This window comes from Dermochelys coriacea, chromosome 9, assembly GCF_009764565.3.
Source record: "Dermochelys coriacea isolate rDerCor1 chromosome 9, rDerCor1.pri.v4, whole genome shotgun sequence".
Lineage (NCBI taxonomy): Eukaryota > Metazoa > Chordata > Testudines > Dermochelyidae > Dermochelys > Dermochelys coriacea.
The window spans coordinates 8,523,648-8,547,369 of record NC_050076.1 but is presented as its reverse complement, the minus strand read 5'-3'; the positions used below and the strand labels follow the sequence as shown (position 1 = coordinate 8,547,369).

Sequence of the window (23,722 nt, the reverse complement as noted above, 5' to 3'; positions counted from 1 at the left end):
GCAGGGGGTCCAGGCGGTGTGGTGGGGTTGGGGGTCATGCAGGGGGTACAGGTAGTCCAGTGGGAAGGGGGATGCAGGGAGTACAGGCAGTAGGTTAGGGAGTGCGAGGGACAGACAGAGTGGGTTAGGGGGGTGCAGGAGGTGCAGGGGTTATGGGCTGTGCAGTGGCTGGGGCAGTGGTGTGTGGGGTAAGGGGTGCAGAGGATATGAGTGGGGGCACAGGTGGGGTAGGGGTGCAGGGGATACAGGTGGGTAGGGGTGCAAAGGGTACGGGCAGTAGGGTATGGGTACAGGGGATACATGTGGGTAGGGATGCAGGGGGTACAGGTAGTAGGGTATGGGGGTGCAGGGGTTATGGATGGGATGGGGTGCAGGGGGTATGGTCTGTGCAGTGGGGGGGTGCAGCGGGTACAGGTGTGATGGGGTACACGTGGGGTGGGGGCTGCAGGGGGAAATGGACTGTGCAGTGAGGTGGGGGGGATGTAGGGAGTACAGGCAGTAGGTTAGGGAGTGCGAGGGGCAGAGGGAATCGGTTAGGGAGTGCAGGTGGTGGGGTGGGAGGTGCAGGGGTTACAGGCAGTGTGCGGGGTATGAGTAGTGCAGGGGGTGGAGGGTGCAGGGGGTATGGGTGGGGTAGGAGGTTCAGGGGACACAGGTGGGCTAGGAGTGCAGGGGTATGGGCAGTAGGGTTGAGGTTACAGGGGGTACAGGTGGGGTGGGGGGTGCAGGCTGTGCAGTGGGGTGGGGACTGTGGGGCAAAGGGACTGTGCAGTGAGGTGGGGGGATATAAGGTGTACAGGCTGTGCAGTGGGAGGGGGTGCGGAGGTTAGGGGCAGTGTGGTGGGGTGTGGGGATGCAGGCGGTGGGAGGGGGTGCAGGTGGGGATATGGGCTATGAGATGGGGTGGGGGGGTTACAGGCTATTAGGTGGGGTGGTGGGGATTCAGACAGGACTCCGGGTGCAGGGGGATATGGTGGGGTGAAGGGGGTACGAGCTATGAGGTGGGGTGGGATGGGGGGGTGCAGAGGGATACAGGCAGGGTGTATTGGGATACAGGCTATGAGATGGGGCCGTGGGGGTCTGGGCAGGGCAAGGGATACAGGGGGTCCGGGCAGGGGGCACGGGCTGTGAGGGGGTGCAGGCAGTCCGGGGGGCCGGGCAGCGTGATGGGGTTGGGGGCTGTGCAGTGGGTACAGGTGGGGTGCAGGGGGTCCAGGCTATGGGGTGGGGTGGGTGAAGGGGGTCCGGGCTAGGAGGCGGGGTGGGACGGGTGCCCCCACATCCCTTCTCCAGTGGCTTAGTTTGGGGGCAGAGGCAGAGACAGGTCCGCGGCGCGGGGCGTGCGGGGCGGGGGACGTGTGCGGGGCCGGGCTGCCCCCGTCGGGGGCCGGCTGCCATTGGGCGGCTCGGCCGGGCGGGCTGCGCGCACCGCGGGCCCAATCCACAAGCCCCCCGCGGCCCCGCGTCTGCTTCCCATTCCGCTCCGGCCCCCGGGCGCTCGCCGCGAACCGGACCCCCGCTGGGGGCTCTAATCCCCCGGGCCGGCCGCTGCCTGAGCCTCATTAGCGGAGCCTTTGTTTGCTCAGGATGCCTCCGCTCCGCGCGGCCCGTGCCGGAGCCTATAAAACCTGCCGGGGGCCGGTGCCTGGGCACTGGGAGCCCTGACTCGCCCCCGCGCTGCGCAGCCGGACGCCGGGGTCCCCCCCGCCAGCCTTGCGCGCCCCTCCGGCCATGGCCGCCCTGCCGCTGCTGCTGGCCGGGCTGCTGCCCCTCGCCCTCTGCCCCGCGCCGGGCGAAGCCTCCCGCCCCAAGCCCCTTCTGCCCATCCAGCCCGAGAAGGACCCGCTCCCCTCCAAGGGGGCGGCAGGTAGGAGCCCGGGGGGCCCCGCAGGCGGGACCCCGCTCGGGGTGGGGAGCCTCGGGGGGCGGGGCGGCAGGTGGGAGCCCCCCGGGCGGCGCAGGAGAGCCCCGCGCGGGGTTGGGGGAGCCCGGCTGCCAGGGTGGCGCTTGGGGGCGCAGCGGTTTCGCTGCTAGGGGCCGCCGGGGGCTCTGCGCTGGGAGGTTCCCCAGCCCCGGGCTGGGGGGCTAGGCTGGGGTGAGCCGGGCCTGCGGAGCGACTCCTGCCCTCCCTGGCACAGTTACCCGCTCCAGCCTCCATCTGGTTCGCATTGATGGATTTACACCCCCCACCCCCCCCGTGCGCTCGGCTTGGACGGGAGACAGCGGCGGGGAGGGGCCGGGCCGGGCCGGGCCGGGCAACGTCTCACCAGCGCAGGATCTCTCCGCCTCTCAGCCCTGCCCGCTGGCCCAGCCAGCCCTGCCCCGTGCCAGCCGCAGCAGGGCGAGGGCACCGGGGCTGGGTGAAGGGGGGGAGATGGAGACCTGCCCTGTGCCAGCTGCAGCAGGCAGACAAGCACGGCGTGGGCATGGGGTGTATGAGGTGCCTTGGGAAAAGCAGGATGGGAAGGGTGGCATGGGCTGGGTGTAGGGGATGTACCCTGGCTGCAGGGTTGGCACAGGCTGGGTGGGGGGCCCTGGCTGCAGGGAGATGGCAGGGGTGGCACACGCTGGGTGTAATAAGATGGCAGAGTGGCATGGCTGGATTTAGGGGATGTGCCCTGGGAGCAGCAGAATGGCAGGGGTGGCATGGGCAGGGTGTAAGGGGTGTGCCCTGGCTGCAGGGTTGGCACAGGCTGGGTGGGTGGGCGGGCCCTGGTGGTAGGGGGATGGCAGGGGTGGCACAGGCTGGGTGCAGCAGGATGGCAGAGTGGCAGGGCTGGGCCCTGGGTTGCCAGCCACGCTCTCAGGATGTTGCTCCCTGTCCGCAGGCTGCTCGTTCGGAGGAAGGTTCTATGCCCTGGAGGACACTTGGCACCCAGACCTGGGTGAGCCCTTTGGGGTGATGCACTGTGTGGTCTGCTACTGCGAGCCGGTAAGCGGGGAACCCCTCTGTTCCCAGAGCACCCAGCGGGGGGCCCCCCCCAGAACCCTGGGCCCCACACTCACCTCTGAGCCCAGCCTCCACCCACTTGGCTGCTGTGCTCCAAAGCCCCAGGCAGTGAGCACCTACCTCCCCTTCCCACCCTAGGGGAATGCAGTATAGGGGCCAGTATAGAGCCCTGCGGGCGGGGGGCAGTACAGAGCTCTGCTGGGGACGGGCGGGGGCCAGTACAGAGCCCTGCGGGCGGGGGCCAGTACAGAGCTCTGCTGGGGGTGGGCGGGGGCCAGTACAGAGCCCTGGGGGAGGGGGCAGTACAGAGCTCTGCTGGGGGTGTGAGGTGGCAGGCAGTACAGAGCCCTGGGGGCGGGGGGCAGTACAGAGTTGTAGGAAAGGAAATTGTCTGGAGGGGGGCTGTGGCCCTTCCCCCTCCTCTCTTACCCCCTCCATCACTTTCTGAGGAGCAGGACACATCTGCTGCAGCCCTTCAGCAGCCCCTCCTGTTTCTCCTGGCACTGGGCATTTGGGAGGGGAGGGGGCTGTGCGTGGAACTGGCCTTTCCCTGCCAACCCCCCTGCCCCTCCACTCCTGGGAATCCCTGCACCCATGTAACAGGAGGCACAGAGCAAATCACCAGCATGGCATTGTCCCGCACAGACACCTGGCTGGTCCCTGCTCCTCTGGCTGCAGTGGGGAGAGGGGGCTGCAAAGGGGGCCTTAGCCCTCGGTCCCAGAGCCCTGCCCCCCTGGCCCAGACACACAGCCAGGAAGTGGGGGGCACTTATGGCCAGGAAGCAGCTGTGCACAGCCATGGAGGGGGAACCCGAGGCTGGCGTACATGGGGTCTGCTGCTCAGCAGCACCCCAAATGGCTCTAAGGCAGCCAAGAGGCAAAGTGTGGGGGGACTGCATGCAGGGCAAGCCTGGAGGGGATCAGCAGGAGGCAGCTAAGAGAGGCCTTTGTGAAAAGAGGGGCCCCTGTGAAGGGAGTGCTGGCCTGTTTGTGGGGGGCTGAGCTGAAGAGTTTTGCAGGCAGGTGTGCTAAGCTGGGGCTGGGGGGGGGGAATGGGGTCAACCCTGTGGGGCTGGGAGCTGCTGTGGGAGCAGACCACATGAGGGCATGGTGAAGAATATTTCTGTCTTCCATCCCAGCAGAGGAATCGCCGAGGGAAACCAACAGGCAAAGTCAGCTGTAAGAATATTAAGCACGACTGTCCTGCACTGCCTTGCAGTGAGTCTGTCCTGCTGCCGGGACACTGCTGCAAGACCTGCCCAAAGGGTAAGAGGCGAGGCCCTGCCTTTCTCCTGGGACTGTCTGCATGTCACAGCACTTTGCGTGGCACTGGTGGGGCATTCCCGGGTGATGGGTCTCACTCGCTGCACATGGCTGGGCCCGAAAGCGATGGGAGGAAAGCGGGGTTTGCTCAGAGTGTTTGTGGGGTGTGTGTGTGTGTGTGTGTGTGTCTGACAGACATTGTGTGGAGTGGGTGCCCCTCGGCCCCTCGTGCAGGTAGTGTCCTGTTTGGCAGCAGTGGGAAAGAGAGAAACACATGGTGGTAAAGGTTGGGGGGATGGGAACGGCTCGGGGAAGGACAGCGCTCGAAACTTTGACGCCTCTTTGAAACTGATGGCATGTGAAGTTGGCGATGTTCCACCCATTCATGAATGGGTCGTCATAAGGGGCTTTACAGTCCAATCAGAGGCAATGTCCCTGCCCTGAGGCGCTTGCAATCAAAACAGACAATGCCCAGACCAAGAAGGGGAGGCAGGAGGGGTGCTCGTGTTAGCACCCTGTACAAGAGAGACACAGACTCTCCTAATGACAGGTTTCAGAGTAGCAGCCGTGTTAGTCTGTATTCGCAAAAAGAAAAGGAGTACTTGTGGCACCTTAGAGACTAACAAATTTATTAGAGCATAAGCTTTCGTGAGCTACAGCTCACTTCATCGGATGCATCACGAAGCTCACAAAAGCTTATGCTCTAATAAATTTGTTAGTCTCTAAGGTGCCACAAGTCCTCCTTTTCTTTTTACAGACTCTCCTGCCTCCAGGCAAGAGACTTCCACTAGTTAGCAGGGTTAGGAGGACAATTCCCCCGTGGGAAGGTCATTGCATAATTGTCCACTAGGGGGCTTGCGGCCCCTTTCTCAGAGGCACCAGGAACTCCTGTGGATCGGGGGGCAGGCACAGACCCCGGCTGTGGCCAGGGGTGGGACCGTGCTCTCTGCCCCACTCCCGGTGTTCTGGCTGTGGGCGTGCCATGTGCCGAATGGAATCCGCGCTGGCCCCTGAGACATCGGTGCCCCTCTGGCGCTCAGGGGGCCTCCGCGGGAGCTGTAAGCGGTAACACCACTGTCTGGGGGGGAGTCCTCCTCTGTAGCTAGCTCCGGTGGGAGAGGCAGGTGACCCTAAAGCCTCAAGATGGCCATTAAGGTGCATCCCTGGTGCTTCCTATGGGGCCCAGGCTGCTCTGTCCATGGAGGGGATTTACTGTGTTGCTATGGGTGCAGGTTTCTTGCGCTGAGGTTTTATTTCAGCTCTTATGAAACCCCTGCACTGCAACTGCCATAAAGCACTCACCAGGGCAGGATCCTGGGTACCCGTATAAAGCCATGTTCCATGTGAGCTAGTGCTTTGAGCAGAAGGGACAGGCAGTCAGGGGAGCAGAGCGCCATTCCTGGTTCTGCTATAGGTTCACTGAGTCACTCTGGACGAAGTCCCTTCTTTTTCTGTGCCTCGGTTTCCCCCTCTGAGAGATAGGGATTATGCCACATGCCCCGCTTGCACTGAAGATACAAAGAATGGTTGTAATGCTTCTCCTTTCAGCCTCTCCCAGCATCCCGGAGAAGAGGCCTGAGCCCATCTTCGACAGCTTCGAGTATTTCCAGGATAAGGAGGATGACTTGCATAAGAGCTACAATGACCGTTCCTACTTGAGTTCGGAGGACCTCACCCGGGACGACAGCCGCACAGGTAGTTTCTCTGCCTGATCTTGGTGGCTGGGGGGAGAGGGACCTGGGATGGGGCAGGAGGCCCATCTGGGGATGTGTTGCAGGTTTGATTCAGTATTTGCTAAGTTTAGAAGAGTAAACCCCAGAGACTGCGAGCCACAGTCCTCCCACCCACCCCTGATGTCAGTGGAGAAAGGGACTCTTGGGGGGCAGTTTGCATTTTCCCCCTTCATGCAGAACCCAGCATCCCAGGGCCCCAAGCTGAAGGAATAACTAAGCTCTCCTTCCACTTTCCTCCCCCAGACTTTGTGGCCTTGCTGACCAGTGGCGTGGAGCCCTGGCTGCCCCTGTCCAGCGCCGTGGCTAAAGCCAGGTTCACACTCGTGCGTTCCTACCTGCTCTTCTCCATCAACTACGAAAGGTCAGTCCCACCCCAGGCTCTGGAACAGCCCCAAGGAAACTTCCAGCCAGAGGCTGAACAGAAAAGTCCAGAGCCTCCCTCGTTTGCAGTCTGAATGGATCGTAGATGGGACTGGGGGGTGGGCTAGTCCATTTCCAGCCCTCCAGCCACACGCCAGGGATCTGCAGTTTTGTAGCACACCCAGGCTGCTTCTTCATGCCTGCCCTGGGCGGTCAGTGGGCACCCGTGCCGGGAGGTCACTGCACTCGCATCCTGCTCACCCTGCAGTCATGAGCAAGATGAGGTCAGTGCCCCAGCTGCCCAATCCCTGGGCCAGGCTGCCCAAGCAGGTAGCAAGTGGCTCTTGTTTATCAGCCGAGAAAGGGTTATTGCAAAGCCGGTCTCTGGGGTTTAACTGTTCACTGGCTTCCTGTCTATTAGGCCTTCAGAGCTCCGTCTGATAGGCAGCTGGTATTTCTCTAATATCGTTACGAAACAGCTGAACAGCGCCGGTAATTCCTCCCTGGGACTCCAGAGAATCCGTCACAGGCAGGAACATTCCTTTCCTCAAGGTTTTTATTAAAAACAAATTCAGGGAAATGGGAAAGGATCCAATAAACCGGGTCCAAACGCACATGGTGGCGAGCCCAGCCGCTTCTCCATGCTCCTCGGCACACTTAGCGCCGCCTTCAGCAGGACCCCTTCACTCCAGGCCTGGCTTGGGGACCTGCAATCAATCCCTCCCCACCTTCAGAATCGCTGATGGTTCAACTGGATCCGTGCGAGGAGGGAGCTGAGCTCAGCTACTCTGATGCTGCAGTCCCCCCCCTCTTTTTTTCCAGGGCTTTGCATAGTGAAGTGGTGACTAATTTGAAACGAAGTCAGCGTAGCCAAAGAAGGCGAAACGCATATTATTTCTAGCCACGTTGGAGTGCCTGGCACTCGGCAGACCTGGGAGAGGATCCGGCCCCTGCCCCAAGTTGTTTACAATCCAAGGCCCTCATCCTGCAACTGCTTCTGTGTTGGAGGAGCCCTTGGCTGGCACAGACCCCGCTGGAGTCAGTGGGGCACTATCCTGAGCTCTGGGATCTGCCTACATGGTGCCCCTCTGCCATCAGCAGGCTCCATGCCAATGCAGGGGGTCTGCTATGCAGGAGCGCTTTCAGGATTGGGGCCCCTGTTGGACAGATAACCCAATGGATGATGATAAGCTCCAATCTCCATCCTGCTCATCACCCTGGATCCAGTAGGTGGTGCTCACGCAAGCCCCATAGCAGACCGAGGGGCAGGGGGGAGGGAGGAAGTGCCCTGGGTCCCCCACCCCAGCTCTCTGGAGTCTCAGGGGAGCAGTGCAGTAATACGCAACAAGAAGCCTGCCTGGTTACAAACCTGGTTCAGCCGCTTCCAGCCCCCACCTGCAGTCTGCCAGCTCAGCCGCCCAGGAGGACGCACGCTCTCGTTGCATGCAGCTACGGGACAGAGTTGCCCCTGCATGGCCCCTAGCCCAGGCCTGGGGCCTGATTCTTCTCTGCTGGCTTTGCACGGGCTGCACGTTTGGCTCAGCCCCGATTCTCAGATCCCCGGGGAGATGTCTCTGCCCAGACCCCGGTTCTCCTCTCTGCCCAGCACTTCGGTGTCTGTGCCGCCGAGACAGCCCCCAGGGCACAGCACGTGGCTAGCAAGTGAGAAGCCTGTCTCCCTGGTGCTGAGCTGGGGGGGTTGGGTAGGGATGGTGATCTGCCCCATCTGCCCATGCTCTGGTTTAATCAATGAATGTGTTTCGATGGTGGCCATCGCTATAGTGCTCCAGATTGGGGAGAATTTGCACACACCCCCTTTGGCCCCCATGGGGCCTGTCAGGGAGTCCCCCCCAAAGCTGGGTGACCTTCCATGGGGCAGGGATGAACAAGACAAGGCCCTGGAAAGGAGATCCTCCCCTGGGGCTCGTGTTGGGGTGAAGGGCCTCAGCTCTGGGAGTCACAGCCAGGGCTTTCAGGGGTCAGGCAGGGCCAATGTGTCCTCCCCTCACCCCCTCTGCCTGGCCATCCTGGCTCACTCAGCCGCTCCGGTTTCCCCCCCACGCAGGCTGGGTCCACCGAGCCGTGTCCGCTTCACCGACCCCGATGGCAATGTCCTGTTTGAGCACCCTGTGCAGAAGAGCGTCTCCCTGCAGGAAGGCATGGTGAGTGGCATCCCTGTGGGCAGCTGAGACACCGGCCCGGGGCTGGGCCAGGCAGGAGGCAGTCCCACCCACACTAACCTTGCCCACGGGCCTCTGTGCCTGCTGGGGCTGCTTCCCTTCTCCGTGCTGCCTCCATTGGGCCAGCCCCATTGCCAGCAATGTCCCTCCCTTGTGTCCGTGGGACTACGCTCCCCTGAACCTTTCTCCCCTTGGCCCTGGCATGGGCTGCCCTGCCCTCTCTACCTCCCCGCTCCCCACTCACCAGCTGCCCCTCCCCACAGATCTGCGGCATGTGGCGGAACCTGCACAAACCCTCCATCCGGCTGCTGAAGTCTGAGCAGCTCCGCATCTCCCTGGTCACCAAGGCACAGCCAGCCGGCGAGATCCAAGGCCCAATCATCAAGCACCGGGCCCTATTCGCAGGTAACTTCCCGTCCCCTTCCCGCTGCCCCTGCCTTGGGGCAGCTCTGAGAGCCCTGGGGGTCTGGGGCCTCATTGCAGGGGGGCCCCACTGGCCACGGTACCTTTGGCTGGGGTCTCCGCAGCAGCCAATGCCCCGAGTTCCAGCCAGCCCATTCAGGATGCCCGATGTCTCACTGCCCCCAGAGCCCCTGCCCGTCCCCCTGGGCTGACCCTCACAACAGTCTACCCTTTCAATCCCAGAGACCTTCAGTGCTATCCTGACCTCCGTGGACCCGACCCACATGGGAACGGGGGGCATCGCCATGCTGACCCTGAGTGACACCGAGAACAACCTGCACTTCATCCTCATGGCCAAGGGGCTGCTGGAGCCAGCAGACAAAGGTAAGTGGGGAAAGGCCTGGAGCAGCAGTGGGGCTCTTGCACCAGGCGCAGCATACTTGAGCAGGGGGGTTTGGTATGGAAGGGTCTGTGTGGGGGCAGTCGGGCTGTGTAATGTCACTGGAGGAGGGACTGGGTGTGGGAGAATTGTGGAGATGTTTGGTGGGGTGGTGGATACAGGGTGGTGGGGATCCTTGTGGGCAGCCTGTCTAATGCTCTTTGCCTTTGCAGAATTTCCTTGGGTCTCACTTAGGGTCCGGATCCTGCACCAGAACCGGGTGCTGCGTGAGGTCAGGGCCAACATCACCATGCAGGTAAGAAGCCCCCTTGCTACCTGTTCCCCTTCCCCGCTGTCTCCTGGAAGCCAAGCCTTGGCACTTTTCCCCTCCTCCCGGTGACTGTCTCCACAGGACCCAGACTTCGCAGAGGTGCTGAGCGACCTGTCGAACCGCGAGATGCTGTGGCTCGCGCAGGGGCAGCTGAAGATCACGGCGGAGACTGAGGGCAGGCGCCTGCGCCAGATTGCCGGCTACATCACTGCCAGGAAGAGCTGTGACAGTGAGTGGCAGGGAGAGGACAGCGAGGCCTCGCTGTGCCCCAGGGCCTGGGAATAGCAGGATAGGAGCTGAAGAAACCGACCGCTGGGTCTGCCCCTGTTTGGGGGGCATGGGGTGCTGGAATGGGAGTGTCAGAGGGCAGAGCCTTCCACCCCCCAGGAGGCCCCTGGAAGGGGAGAGTGGCCCAGTGGCCCTGGCTCCCTTGGGGGCAGCCGGAGGTCCAGGTTATCACATGGTGTTGTGGTGTCTGGCCATGCGGCCACCCGGGGCACAGGGTGGCTCTGGATGCCATGCCTGAGAGCCCTGTGGCCCCTCTTGATTACAGCCATCCAGAGTGTGCTGTGTGGAGGAGATGCCCTGTTGCCAACTAAGACAGGGGCTGTGGGGTCTGCCAAGCTGATGCTCCATGAGAATGGGACACTGGAGTACCAGGTAGGGAGGGTCGGTGCAGGGGCAACATGGGGTTGGGGGTGCACTTGTGAGCGTTCGGAGAAACCTACATGAGCACCTTGGTCTTCAACCCTTTCCACACTGGGACCCAGCAGGGAGGGCGTAGATGCTAACTCCATGGGTGCTCCTGGAGCACCCATGGGGGGGGGAATAATGGGTGCTTAGCACCCACTGGCCACAGCTGTTCCCCACCCCAGCTCATCAGGGGCACCATTGCTGATGCCCAACAGCTGTTTGGCAGCTCAGGGAGGGACTTGGAGGATGGTGGAGAGTGGTGGGTGGGGGTGGGAAGGGGGAAGAGGCGGTATAAAAGCAGGTCCTTGGGGGAGTGGGGAGCTGAGCACACCCAGGGAAAAAGAAAAGTCTCTCACACTCACACACACCCTGTCCATGTGCCCCTGGGAGCTGTGATACCCAGGCAGACCTGCTGCTGGAACAGGGAGTCGGGTCTCTTGGGTTCTGTTTCCAGCCCTGGGAGCGGCGTGGGGGTGTGCCTGGGGCTGGGGGGGAGCCTGCACATCAGGACCCTTCCCTTCCCTGTCCCGAACTTTGGTTTCCCACCTGTGAAATGGGGCTAGTGGCCCTGCCCTGCAGAAGGGCTGCCGGATTAATGCAGGTAGCGTCTGCAGTGCTGTGAATGGACGGTGCTGAGTGGCGGTAACTGTCAGGGCCGGGTGGGTGGACGGACCACCACGCCCCCTCTCCACACCCAGGGGTGCAGCTGGGTTGATTTTTCCTGGGGAGCTTTGCTAACGCGCTGCCCCCATGCCTCCCCGCAGGTCCAGGTAGCAGGGACGGCGAGTGAAGTCATCGGCGTCACCCTGGAGACCAAGCCACGGAGGAAGAACAAACGCAACATCCTGTTTGACATGACGCCCAGCTACAGGGAGGGGCTGGTGAGCGCCCTGCCGGGGTAGACACTGGGGGTGGATAAGCCTCCAGGGGGCCATGGCTAGACCCCTCCCCTGGAGGATGATTGTGAGGGCAGTGTGGGGCCATCCCCTCCAGCCGTTGTCCAGTCTAACGGACCAGATCCTGGTGCACTGGCTGAGAGCCCCTGTATGTGGACCCGTGCCTTGTCCTCTGGATCTCCCTCCAGCCCACCTGGGCTGCTCCTCTCTCTGGTCCCTTCTGTTTGCCTGGGAACAGGGCCCGGAACAGCTGTGTCTGGCTGAGAGACCCTCTCGGTGCTCTGCACTGTACTCCCAGACTCCTGCATCTGTCACCCCCAAATCACACAGGCCACTGGGGGGGGGGCTGTGCCTCATGGCAAACTCCTGTCTGATGTGCTGCCCACTCCCTTGGCTGGTCAGGATCCCAGGGCTGGGGTCTGGATATTTTCTTCTCCAGCTTGCACACTGGAAGCTCTCTGGACCAGGAGGCCCTGATCCAAGGGGGATAGCTGGTGCTAAGCTAGGCTGCTGGAGAGAGGCAGATCCCAGGGGTTTGTTCTCAGGCAGGGCTCTGGTTCCTGGCTCATGTCACATTGACTCCATTCTCCGGAGTCCCCTGCAGCCCTATCCTCTCCCTGTGCTGTCTCTAGCCCTCCCACTATTGCTGGTGTCTGTTCTGACCCCGATTCAGGGATTTGGGGTGTTTCACTGGCCAGCGCCTCCCTTCTCCTCAGCAATGTCCCTGTGCTGCCCAGTAAGTGTGTCCCCTCTCCATGCGGCATTGAGCCACATGGCTTCCCTGGTCCGTTCTGGTGACAGCTCTCCTAGCCATGCCAATCTAGTGTTGTCTCAGGAGACTGGGCCCCCTCTTGCCCTCTGCCAGCTCTCCATGAAGTCATGGGGGCTCCGGGTATGTGAGCAGCGGAGAGCAGAGTTTTCCTTTCCAGAACCCCCATGCTACTTACCTCCACCACCTGCCCCCACCCCACTACCAATCAGCCAGAACAAGCCAGATCCAGCTAGGCCCTTTGGGCCCCGATCATCAGGGCAAAGGCCTTGGGAATAAACCAGTGGAGAAAAGGCACAGCCAAGACTCCTTGTGCAACCTAGCCCTGGCTGCAGCTGGCACCTCCCTTGAGGAGGAACTTGGAGATTGCAGGCAAAATCCATGTGGCAAATACTGGGGAGGCAGTCCCAGGCTGGAGAGGGGCCTGATCCAAATCCCAAGAGCCTTGGGGCAGTTTGGGGTACTGTCCAGTCTGGAGATGTGTGTTTTCCAGGCCTGGTGCTCCACCATGGCATAGGGCGTGTGCAATATCACTAGAGAAGAGTGACAGCATCTCACACCCACTTGGCACTTGTCCTGGGTTAGGGCCCTGCAGAATCACCCCTGACATCTGTCACCTTTGATCTGTTGCTTTGATCATTCCTCCAGCCTCTTCTCACTGATCCTTTTTTAGTGCTGTTTTTGAGCCACTCCTTCCCCCAGGCCTATGTAGATCAGCCTCCGTTTCCCCCCTTCCTCCTCCCATCGGAATAGACCTGTTTCCTCTCTAGCTAGATTCCAAAGCCCTTTCTTGCCCTCCCTGCCCCTGCTGGCTTTCCTGCCAGCTCTGTAGAGGCTACTCCCTGGCCTGCACGTGTCCAGGTTGAATCTCACACTGCATGTTCCCCTTGGGCTCCTGCTCCCTTCCTGATTTGATAGGAATTGCTGGATCAGATCAGAGGCCCATCTAGCTCAGACAATTGCCAGTGCCAGACTAAGGTGTGAAAAATGCCCTAGCGGGCAATTATGGAATAACTTACCCACAGAGCACTTTCCTTCCTGACCCCAGACAGCCAGCCCTTGTGCCCTGAAGCCTGAGGATTTATATCCCACCTAGCAGGTGTTTCTCCCGCTCTAATATAGCTGGAGATGTTCTCATTACCCACATCCTGGTCTGAATGCTAATGAGTTCTTGGCTTCTGTGATGCCTGGGGGACTCATTGCCACAAGGTTTGTCACATGCCTAGGACAATCCTGTTCCCTTGGGTCAGTGTTAGAACTTGTCTCTTAGATTTAACGAGTGTCCCCTCACCCTTGTATGAGGAGGGGGTTTACTGTCCCCCTCTGCCATCCGCTTGTAGCCCTTTATCACATATCTTCTCTAAACTGTCCCAGATATCTCAGCCCCACTCCCGATGGGAATTCCCAGCCAGGCTGCTGAGCCATTGTCGCTGGTCTCTGAACCCTGCCCTCTGCTGGGAGATGAGGGGCACAGAGCTGAGCACAGGATGCCAGGTGGGGCAGCCCACTGAGTTTGTGTCATCAGCTCATTGCACTGCAGTGGCTGGGCACCTTTCACGTGAGATCAATAGTGATTGTGGAGCCCCTTCTCCATCCCACTCTGCACATGGGCATTAAATCTGCCTCCGCTGATCATGCGGCTGGGATGAGGAAGGGGCAGATGCTGTGCTGGGAAGGCAAAGTGGTTGGATTGGAAGATATTTGGGGGCCAGTCTCTGTTTAACCAGCCCTGTCTCAGTCCCTCTGTACTGTTATGAGATGATAGTGTCATCTGGCGGTGGCTAGTTCAGCACATTATATGTCTGACCCCTTTCTCCAGCCCCTTATAAGATCTCTGGGGCAAGGACCATGCTGTTTCAGTATGTACGGGCAGGCGGGTAACACCCCTGCCTCAGCAGAGGGTTTGAACCTGGGACCTTCAGCACCACAGTACAGACATCAATCACTTGAGCTAAAAGAGTAACTCCATTACCTGGTAGCAGTAGTAGACTGTTACCCATAGTGGCACAGCCCCTGGAGAAGGATGGGAGGTGCATTTTGTCAGGGTTATATGGCCGGGTAGGCCACTCCCACTTAGCGTGGTGCTCTGTCCCCCTCTATGTGGCTGCTTCTGAAAGTAAGTGATGATCTCTCTCCCCAGCTCCCCCAGCAAGCACATTAACCTCTCTCCCCTCACCTTGGCCAGGCCAGCGGGACCTGGCAGCCCATGAACGCCCGGGATACCCACATGTTACTGCAGAGCGAGCTCTTCCTCAACGTGGCCACCAAGGACTTTGAGGAGGGGGAAGTGCGGGGACAGATCAGCTCCCTGCTGTACAGTGGCCTCCTGGCACGATATACAGGTACCTGCTGCTGGGTGGCATCCTGTTTCCCCTCACCCGGCTGCCAGCCCCATTAGGCTAGAGGGCACAAGGTGGGTGGGTCTCTGTGGGTCAGGGACCCCAGGAGCTGGCCCCAGGGACTGCAGAGCGGGCGGGTGACACCTTTTTGCTGGCATAGCTGGAAGCACGTGTCTGACCTGTGCCCCTTGTGCCCAGAGCTGCCCATCCCCCTGGCTGGCCAGCTGGTGTCTCCCCCTGTGCGGACCGGCTCGGCGGGACACGCCTGGGTCTCCCTGGACGAGCACTGCCACCTGCACTATGAGATCGTGGTGGCCGGGCTCGGCAAGTCGGATGACATCGCCATCAGCGCCCACCTGCATGGTGTCGCCGAGCTGGGCGAGCGTGGCCATGAGCACACCCGGCTCCTCAAAGGCTTCTACGGCACCGAGGTGATGGGCCTGCAGGGCAGTGTGCCTGGGGCACAGCTGTGGGGGGGAAGGGGTCCTTAGGGGAGGGGCTGGGGGTCTGTGGCTGGAGAGGGGTGATTGGGGGGAGTGATGGGGGCCCTTGTGGGAGGGGCTGGGGGTACCAGGCTCTTGGAGCAGAGCCACCCCAGAGCCCGATGTCCCCCTATAACTTCTGTGCTGGCCCTGGCCCCGGGGCAGGGGAGTAGACAGGCCCCACTAATGCCCCCCTCCTCTGTGCCTAGGCCCAAGGCGTGGTGAAGGACCTGGATGCAGAGCTGCGGCACCACCTGGCCCAGGGCACGGCCTTCCTGCAAGTCAGCACCAAAGTCAACCCCCGCGGGGAGATGCGGGGGAGGGTAGGTGCCACTGACTCACCCCCTCTGGCTTTCCGCTGCCTGGGCAGCAGCTGCGGGAGTCCCAGACCCAGCCAGGCGCCAGGCCCTGCCAAAGGCTGACTCAGCCCGGATTGGTCACAGTCTGCCAGGGCCAGCGCCCTCTTTTTCCCCCCTCCCCCCCCGGCAGCGGGCTGGGGATGCTGTGCTGCTGGCCTGCTCCGCCCGCCCAGGAGAGGGGGACCCCAGCACTAGCTACCCTGCTGCGGGCTGTGAGACAACTCTGCATCCCTTGGACAGCACCCAGTGTCCCAGCTCGCCCATGCATCCACCCTCCCAAGAGTGCATGTAGCTGCAGGCTCCCCAGGTACCAGCTCCCTGCACTTTCTTTGCCACTTTGGGGCAATGGGCCGCCCAGCGCTGCATGCAGAGTTCTCGGGGCCCGATGCCTCACTCCTGATCCACAGCCCCCTGCCATCCCAGGCCTCTGCTGAGCAGCCACCGCCGACAGTACCAAATTGTGCAGGGACCATGCTGGGCACTGCTGCACCTTAGGGACTGGGACGAGCCCAATCTCTGTCGCTTGCAGCCTGAGCCAGACCAGAGGAGATGGAAAGACGAACGCTAGCCCATCCCTCTCTGAGCCGGCTCAGCTGACATTTGGAAACTCAGGATGTGCTGCCCCCCTGCAAGGATTAGGCTAACCAGGGCATAGGTCTCCCTCCCGACAGCAGTTCAGGGTGCCCCCTCCTTATCGATGCTCCCAGAGGGGGTGTGGGCCAAGCCAGAAAGCAGAGAGTTCATGCCCTGCCCTCTGCCTTCTCCTGCTGGGGTCGGGCAAAGGCCAGCTGAAGTGGAAGGAGCAGCCTGGCTTGGTCTCTCCCCACCCTTGGCCCCTCTGCTCCTCCAGTTGACCCCCTTGTCCAGGTTCAGGGCCATGGGCTCAGAAGCTGCTGTGTTGGGCCAGCGGTGCCTGTCCCTGGCACCAGCCCTGCCCCTGCCCCCAGGTATTCCTGGGTGCTAACTTCACTGGCGCCCAGGATGGAAAAACCAGCGGGAGGGGATATTTGCAGACAGAGCAGCATCCGCTCCCTGGCTCGGCCCGGAGCCCCGGCGGCTTTCCCAGAAGCTATGTTTGGCTGGGACACCTCCAGCTGCCTCCTCGCTATTCATCAGCTGCAGCATGTTTGTATCTTGGCTGCCCCGGAGACCCCGGGAGACTTGCTTCCCCAGGGAGGGGGCCTGGCCGTGCAGGAACAGGAGCAGCTGCTGCCTGGCATCCCCTGGCGCTGCTCTGCCTGGCACCATGTAGCAGGGCTGGCCACTGCTTGGGTGCCAAGGCTAGAGCTGGACAGGAAACTTATTCTTTAAAGAAAACTTGCATTAATTCCTCCATTCTTCTCAATCCTCATCTCCCGACAGCAGGGAGGGGAAGTAGGGGGCTTCCCTGGCCATGGGGAGACGGGGCAGGTGCAAGCTGCACTGTCCAGCTGCCGGCCAGAGTATCCTGCAGGGGGCAGCACTCTGGGATGCAGGCGGGATAGCGCTGGGGTGCCAGCCAATCTGGCGGGGGCAGCGCATGGGGCGAGGGTGACCGTGACTGGCAGCAGCTCGGGGTGGAAGGCGGCAGGGCGAGCTTGTCCTCATATCAGCAGTGTGGGAGCAAGCTTGTGCCCTTGCAGGCCTGGCTCAGCAGCGCCACCTTTATGTAGTATGCATCCGATGAAGTGAGCTGTAGCTCACGAAAGCTTATGCTCTAATAAATTTTAGTCTCTACGGTGCCACAAGTACTCCTTTTCTTTTTGCGAGTACAGACTAACACGGCTGCTACTCTGAAACCTTTATGTAGGTTAAAGAACGTTCCAAACCATTAGGAAAGGGGGAGAGAACAAGATATCCCAATGCCACTATATAAACCCCTGGTGTGCCCACCCCACGAATCCTGCGGGCAGCTCTGGGCACCCCATCTCAGCAAAGAGATGTTCGTGTTGGAAAAGATGCACAGAAGGGCAACCAAAATGATTAGGGGTTTGGAACAGCTTCCGTGTGAGGAGAGATTAAAAAGATTTGGACTGTCTGGCCTGAAAGACTACTTGTGGGGGATATGAGATAGGTCTATAAAACCATGACAGGTGTGGAAAACGTGAATAGGGAAGTGTTATTTATTCCTTCACATAACACAAGAATCAGGGGACACCCAATGAAATTAAGAGGCAGCAGGTTTAAATCAAACAAAAGGAAGTATTTCTTCATGCAACGCACAGGCAACCTGTGGAACTTCTTTCCAGGGGTTGTTGTGAAGGCCAAAACTATAACAGGGTTAAAAAAAAAAAATAGACAAGTTCACTGAGGATGGGTCCATCAATGGCCATTAGCCAGGATGGGCAGGGATGCAACCCCCTGCTCTGGGTGTCCCTAGCCTCTGACTGCCAGAAGCTGGGAGTGGATGACAGGGGCTGGATCACTTGATTGCCTGTTCCGTTCACTCCCTGTGCAGCACCTGGCACCAGCACTTGGCAGAAGACAAGACACTGGGCTAGATGGACCGTTGGTCTGACCCAACCTGGCCGTTCATATGTACTTGCTGGGCCAGGCCCTGGCTGATCACCCTCACCTCCTGCAGCCCCGCCCCTTACCTGCTGGTGCCCTTTCCCTGCCAGGTGCACATTCCCAACCAGTGCGAGTCGGGGGGCGTCCAGCTGGCCCCTGAAGAGGATGAGCTCCTAGAAGAGCCCAAGCCCAAGGACCCCGAACAACTGAAGAAAGACCCCAACTCCTGCTTCTTTGAGGGGCGGCATCGAGCACACGGCTCTCGTTGGGCCCCTGCCTACGACAGGAAGTGCTCCCTCTGCAGCTGCCAGGTGGGTGCAAGGGATCCCTGAGACTGCTGCCACACTCTGGCACCTGCCATGGCTTCTGACCGAGACCGTGGAGCTGGGTACGGCATTGGTCTGCATTTAGCTCCTTAAGGCCAAGGAGCCAGGAGGGGTGCCTGCCTTCCCCTGGTCACTGCAGCCACCTCCAGGGTGGGAGCGAGGGGCCGGTCTTGCAGTCAGCCTTCCCCCCACATGCACCCCCATCCCCATCCTAATGCTGGCAGCTGCCCTGGTGTGCCAGGCTTCCACCAGCTGAGCCGGGTCCTTCTGTCTGCCAGCTCCTTGTCACACTCCACAACCCAGGCACTCCCCCCCCACCCCTCAGCTGGCACCTTTCTCCATCCAGCCCACCGTAAAGCTGCACCCATCCAGCTGACTCTTGAACTCGTGCACCCCTGTCGCTTCTTGCTCCTTCCCCTCCGGAGATAGGCCCCTGGGGAGGGTGGGGGGCAGGGACCTCAAGCTCTCTGGTCCTGGGCTGCCCCTGCTCAGGGGCTGTGGGCTAGGGAGACGCATCCCATGTGGAGCCTGGCGTTTCTTTCCCAGCAGCCCCAGATGGGCTGCTTGTGGGCAGAGTAGGCTCCCGGGGCAGAGCCGCTGCTTCAGGCCTCGGGGAGGGGGGGTCCCTTCTGGGTTGAGTGCGTAACTGGCTTTGCACCTGCATGTGCCGTTGTTGCCACTGAGGGCCTGCTTCTAGAGAGGATAAGCGATCACCTGCCGCTGCTGCCTCGAGGGAGAGCTCCCTCGGCTCCAGCGGCAGAGCCTGTGGCTTTGGCGCTGTAAGGCCAGGGTTCTAGCCTGGCTCCCGGGGGGCAGGTGGGCTCTGTCTAGGGCTTGTCCATCTCTGCAGCATGGATTCAACCCCAGGGCTGTGCCCCCTCCCTCGAGTTTAGGGGTGACTGCCAACCCCTAGCTTCTCCCTGCTGCTGATCCACATCCCAAGATCCCTGGGGTTACAAAGGCACCAGATGCCCTCTGCTGGGCGGTGTCTAATGAGATGAGATTTTTTTTTTCCCCCCTGCCCCTCCCCTCCCACAGAAGCGCACAGTGATCTGCGACCCGATCCTCTGCCAGCCCCTGAACTGCACCCAGCAGGTTCACCTAGAGGACCGGTGCTGCCCGGTCTGTGAAGGTACTGGGCTGGGGGCTGCTGACTGAGGGGAGGGCCATGGGGGTGGATAGGGGGCTACACCCTGTGACACAGGGCCCAGGGAGATGACCCCCATCCTCCCGAGATGTTCAGGGGGTCCCAGAAGGGGCAGTATGCCTTGGAGCGGTGTGTTGGGCTGAAGGGGGAGTTGGGAGGAGGGTGCAGCTCTTATGGAGGCATCTGTGTATCCCCAGCAAGGGGCTGGAAGTGCCAGGCAGCTGGCCCAGCTGTGGCAGAGCGCCCAGCCCAGCCAGCGTCCATGTGTCTGTCCCTCACTGACTCCTCCTCTTCTTTGGACAGAGAGGAAGGCAAGCCAGGAAGAGCTGAGAGCGGAGAAGGCCCGGGACAGCAGCGAGGGTGAGTCCTGCCCGGCAGGAGGGGAGGGCAGGCAGTAAGCCCTGACCCGACCCGGGAGGCAGGGCTCTCTGGGCCCCTCTGCCCCACCTGGCTCCGGATCTCTAACGCTTTCCCCATCTGCTACCCCAGGCTGCTACTTCGACGGTGACAAGACATGGCGAGGAGCCGGCACCCGGTGGCACCCTGTGGTCCCCCCCTTTGGCCTGATCAAATGCGCCATCTGCACCTGCAAGGTACTGTGGAGCCCTTGTCCAGGGAGGGGCAGCCCTGTGGGCCCAGCGCTGGGCATGGCTCCTCCTGGCATGGCCCTGTTTTTCAACTGAACCTGGGCCCCCTCCTGCAGGACAAGAGAAGGGGCCCTGGAGCTGAGTGTGCCATGGAGGAGTGCTCCAGGGATGGGATCCATGGGGCAGGTGAGAGCCCAGTGTGGGGGAATGGGAGTGAATGTGCCCCCAGTCAGTGGGGAGCAACTCCCTTTCCCCTTGGGTTTCCTCCCAGCCCCTCGAGAGCTGGGTTCTGGCTCCTGATCCTAGGATTTTGGCCCCCTGGTGAAGGGTTCCTGGTGCCATGTGGTCTCAGCCCACTCCATCCTCTCTCCATTCAGGGAGCGACAGGTGAAGTGCACTGTGAGAAGGTCCAGTGCCCACGCCTGACCTGCAGCAACCCCGTCAGAGTGAGCCCGTCCGACTGCTGCAAGCAGTGCCCAGGTGCGTCCTCCGGCCAGACCAGGCGTGGCCATGGTCTGCCTCGCTGCCATGCCTATGGCACCCAGCTGCAGTCAGGGCCCCGCTCTGCCAGGCCCGGCATGGAGGCACAAACATCCCATGCCCCAGATGAGATTGGGGGCCGCAACATGCCGGGCGCTGCACAGCCCCCCCCTCCAGCTGGCTTAGATCACTGCCCAGACCCAGAGCCGGAGTCCCTGATGCTCCCACAGGAGAATGGGCCTCAGCTCCATGCTTGGGAGGGGGGGTGGAGTGGAGGATGCTTGCACCCCATGACCTGTTGGCTGTGGGGCAGTGGTCAGTGCGGGCACTTAGGGTCTGGGCTAAGAGCATCCAGCTCATTTCAGCCGGCGCCATCAGCTTGGGCTGGATTTGAACCCACTGCCCCTCAGCTGCCCGAGGGTTTCACGTAAGGCTCCTAGTGCAGGGCAGGGTGGGCCGCCCTTCTCGCTCCCATGACGCTCAGCTGTCCCAGGCTGCAGCCCCATCCCCATCTCAGCCTTGTCATCCTCGGCCCCTTGGGCCAGGCCAGTCCGCTTGGAGGATCTGTGGTCCCAGCCCTCCTCTCTCCTGCACCCACCCATGTGGGCTGGCTGCTTCCTTCTCCTGCCAGCCACACACTCCTGGGGAGCCAGCTGGGAAGAAACTTCGGGGTGGTTATTCCATAATTGCCCACTAGGGGGAAGTCTTACCCCTTCTTCGAGGCAGGAGGCCAGGTTAGATGGGCCCCCACTCTGGTTGGGTCCCTGCTCCCCCTTACTGGCCTCTGGACGCTGTGGCCATGTTCTGCCGAGTCTGGGGAAGCTCTGTCTCCTGCTCCACCCTGTGCAGGGCACGACGTCTTGGGGGGGCGAGGAGGCATCTACAGGGGGCACAGCGGACACCCGCTCCAGCACACTAAGGCAGGGCATTGCCCGTGTTTCTGCTCCCCGCAGCTCCAGAGAAGAGCCCCCCCGAGCTGTCGGACATGATGCAGGCAGACGGACCCCGGGCCTGCCGGTTTGGGCGCCAGTGGTACATGAACAACGAGAGCTGGCACCCAACGGTGCCCCCCTTCGGGGAGATGAAGTGCATCACCTGCTGGTGTGTGGTGAGTGCGTGGGATCGGCCCCCCCAGGATCGCTGCATGGACACAAGCCCGGGAACAGCCTCTCTGAGCCTTTGGGGGAACCAGAGGCCCCATGCTGTGAAGGGGGCAGGGAGCTCTGTCATCCAGAGGCTGGATAACAGGCTTTCTGGGCACTGACCTATCTGCAGCCAGGCCCCCTGTGCCCTCCTCGCCTGCTCTCCAACCTGGCCAGGCCTCCTGGCCACACCCCCACCCAGGAAAGCTCCTTCCATCCCCTGCAACCGGGCCCCTGTCTAACTCCCTTCTCCTCCCCTGCAGTCCGGGGAGACCCACTGCCAGCGCCAGGAATGTTCCCCCGCTTCCTGCTCCAGTCATGCCAAGAAGGAGACCCGCTGTTGCGCCCGGTGCCGGGGTGAGTGTCGGGCAGGCCTGTCTGTCCATCCCTGGTCTGTTCCCCTGCCCTCCTCCCAGCACTTGTGCACAGCTTGGGGATCAGTGTTCTCCAATGGCTCCTGGGTGCCTGATCCACTCGGCCCCGGGTCAGTGGGCCCCGAGTCGCCATGTCCCAAGGTATCAAAGGTACCTCCCTTCCCAGGAACAGGTTCCACGGCTGCTGAGGGATCTCCAGGTCTGCCCAGACTCCTCCCCCCGGGCCAATGGCCTCACGAGTCCACGCTAGCCCCCTTCAGCCCAGCCATGGGCCGAAATTAGCCTCACCGTAGGGTCCCACTGGGGCCTGGCCCAAGCAGAGCTCAGCCCGGATGCTTGCCAAGGGCAGAGCTAGGACTGGGCGAGCCCCCTGCTCGCTGACTCGAACTCTGCTCAGTGGTTCTGCTTCTGTCCCACAGCCCCAGACGTTGCCCCAGAAGAAGCCCAGGAGAAGCTCAGAGCGGATGCCCCAGAGGCCTGGAGCCGCTAGCCAGACACCAGTGGGAGGAGGAGGAGCCGGTCTGGAGCAGCAGCCCGGTCCCGTGACCAAGAACTGTGCTGCCCCAGCCCAGGGCCCTGCTGGCTGCGGGGAAGCTGGGGTGTGTGGCCCAGGCTGATCCCCCCCCCCCCCCCCCGGCCGGCCCTAGACTAGTTTTGTTTCTTTGGTTTGTTTAACATGACAGATTCAGCCTTCTGCTTCCACCCAGGCCTGAGCCGCTGCTCTGGGGAAAGCCCCGGGCCCCTGCCTCTGCCCTGAGGGCGCTGGCTGGCTCTGCTGCAAAGCTGGGCCCCCCAGGGCATGACACTGGGCAGAGACTGCGCTGCACATGGCACCAGCCTGGCTCCATGATAGTATGGGACACAGCCCTGATCCCATTGGGAGGCTGAGGATCCTGGGCCTGTCGTGCTGTCCTCCCTGTGCCCCCAAACCCACTCTCCCTCTGGGGAGGCACATGGCCACTGCAGGAATGAGGGCCCAGGTGAGCCTCTCCATCAATGCCTGTGGCCGTGCAGCCCTGCGTCCCGTCCCAGCTGGGCTCGGCCCAGGCCTGGCTTGTACATAGTGTAAAATCTCCCTGTCCCTCCACCCTCTCCTCTCTGCTTGTTCTTTGTCTGGGTTTGTCGTGTAATTTATGGTTCCAGGAGGGCCTGTCCGTCTCGAGCAGACAAATTAATCTTCAATAATTAGTCTGCTCAGGGCCGGCCCCTCCCTGCCTCGCTCAGGGCAGGGCCCCGGGCCCTCCCCGCCCTGCGCAGACAAATGAATTGGGGGAGATTGTGTATTTATTAAAAACAAATGAACCTGCCCCGCTGCGGCTCTGCCTCTCATTGCTGCCCCCCGGCTGGGAGGCACCATCAGCGCATGGAGCCAGAGCACCCCTGGGACCGGCCACACGCACGTGGACGGGTGCCTGCGTGCATGGAGTGAGCGCCTTCCGGGCAACGGCCAGCCCCCCTGCCCCTACCTGGGATTAGCACCCCCTCTGCCAGAGACAGCCCCCCCTCCATCCAGTGCTCTCCACTGCCCAAGATCTCTGCTGTCTTTCTCCCCCCCCCCCCTTCTCTTCCCCAGCCTGGGCACCTGTTCCCCTCCCTCAGGTTTAGCACAGGTGGGATTAGAGCACCCCCTGGTGGCAGTGAGGTGGGATTTGCCTAGAGGAATGGGTGCCTCTGGGCTGTTTTGAAGACACAAAGGAGGGAGGTGGGGCTGGTGCGGAAGGAATCTCACCCCCCTGACTGGGGTCACTGGACAGCCATGGGGCTGGGCTCCATGTAGGGGATGTTCTAGACCAGGGGCTCCCATGCTTTGCTGGGGTCTGGACGGCGGGGCAGCTCTTCCAGTGCCCAGACAGCAGGTAGAAAAGGGCAGGGCAGGGAGCAGCTGCAGGGAGAGAGCAATTGTCCCTCCCAGGCGGGGGAAGGCTGTGAAGGTAAATAAGGGAGAGATGCTGCTCCATGGAGCTGGGCCCTGAGTACTCTTGAAACACTGGGCGAGAGGGAGAGAGAGGCATGGTGGGGGCAGAACAACAGGCAGGGAGG

General features: G+C 61.6%; 1 protein-coding gene across 3 annotated transcripts; it reads left to right on the top strand.

The window, feature by feature from the left end:
- The first annotated feature begins 1,426 nt into the window (after positions 1-1,426).
- On the top strand, positions 1,427-22,989 carry CHRD (chordin). 3 transcript variants are annotated; one of them, XM_038416251.2, is made up of 23 exons: positions 1,427-1,867; positions 2,829-2,932; positions 4,093-4,216; positions 5,762-5,908; positions 6,190-6,307; positions 8,372-8,468; positions 8,750-8,891; positions 9,132-9,272; positions 9,501-9,583; positions 9,680-9,827; positions 10,152-10,258; positions 11,056-11,172; positions 14,142-14,298; positions 14,494-14,726; positions 14,987-15,100; positions 17,737-17,937; positions 18,991-19,084; positions 19,403-19,459; positions 19,589-19,692; positions 20,064-20,166; positions 21,120-21,274; positions 21,572-21,665; positions 22,102-22,989. In XM_038416251.2, the coding sequence occupies exons 1-23, from the start codon at positions 1,732-1,734 to the stop codon at positions 22,170-22,172; spliced, it is 2,847 nt and encodes a 948-aa protein (XP_038272179.1). In that variant the 5' UTR covers positions 1,427-1,731; the 3' UTR covers positions 22,173-22,989. The 3 variants fall into 3 exon arrangements, with proteins under 3 accessions (XP_038272179.1, XP_038272178.1, XP_043347996.1); XM_038416250.2 differs by having other exon boundaries at positions 4,090-4,216; XM_043492061.1 differs by having other exon boundaries at positions 1,428-1,867; positions 4,090-4,216; positions 22,114-22,989.
- The last annotated feature ends 733 nt before the right edge of the window (positions 22,990-23,722 follow it).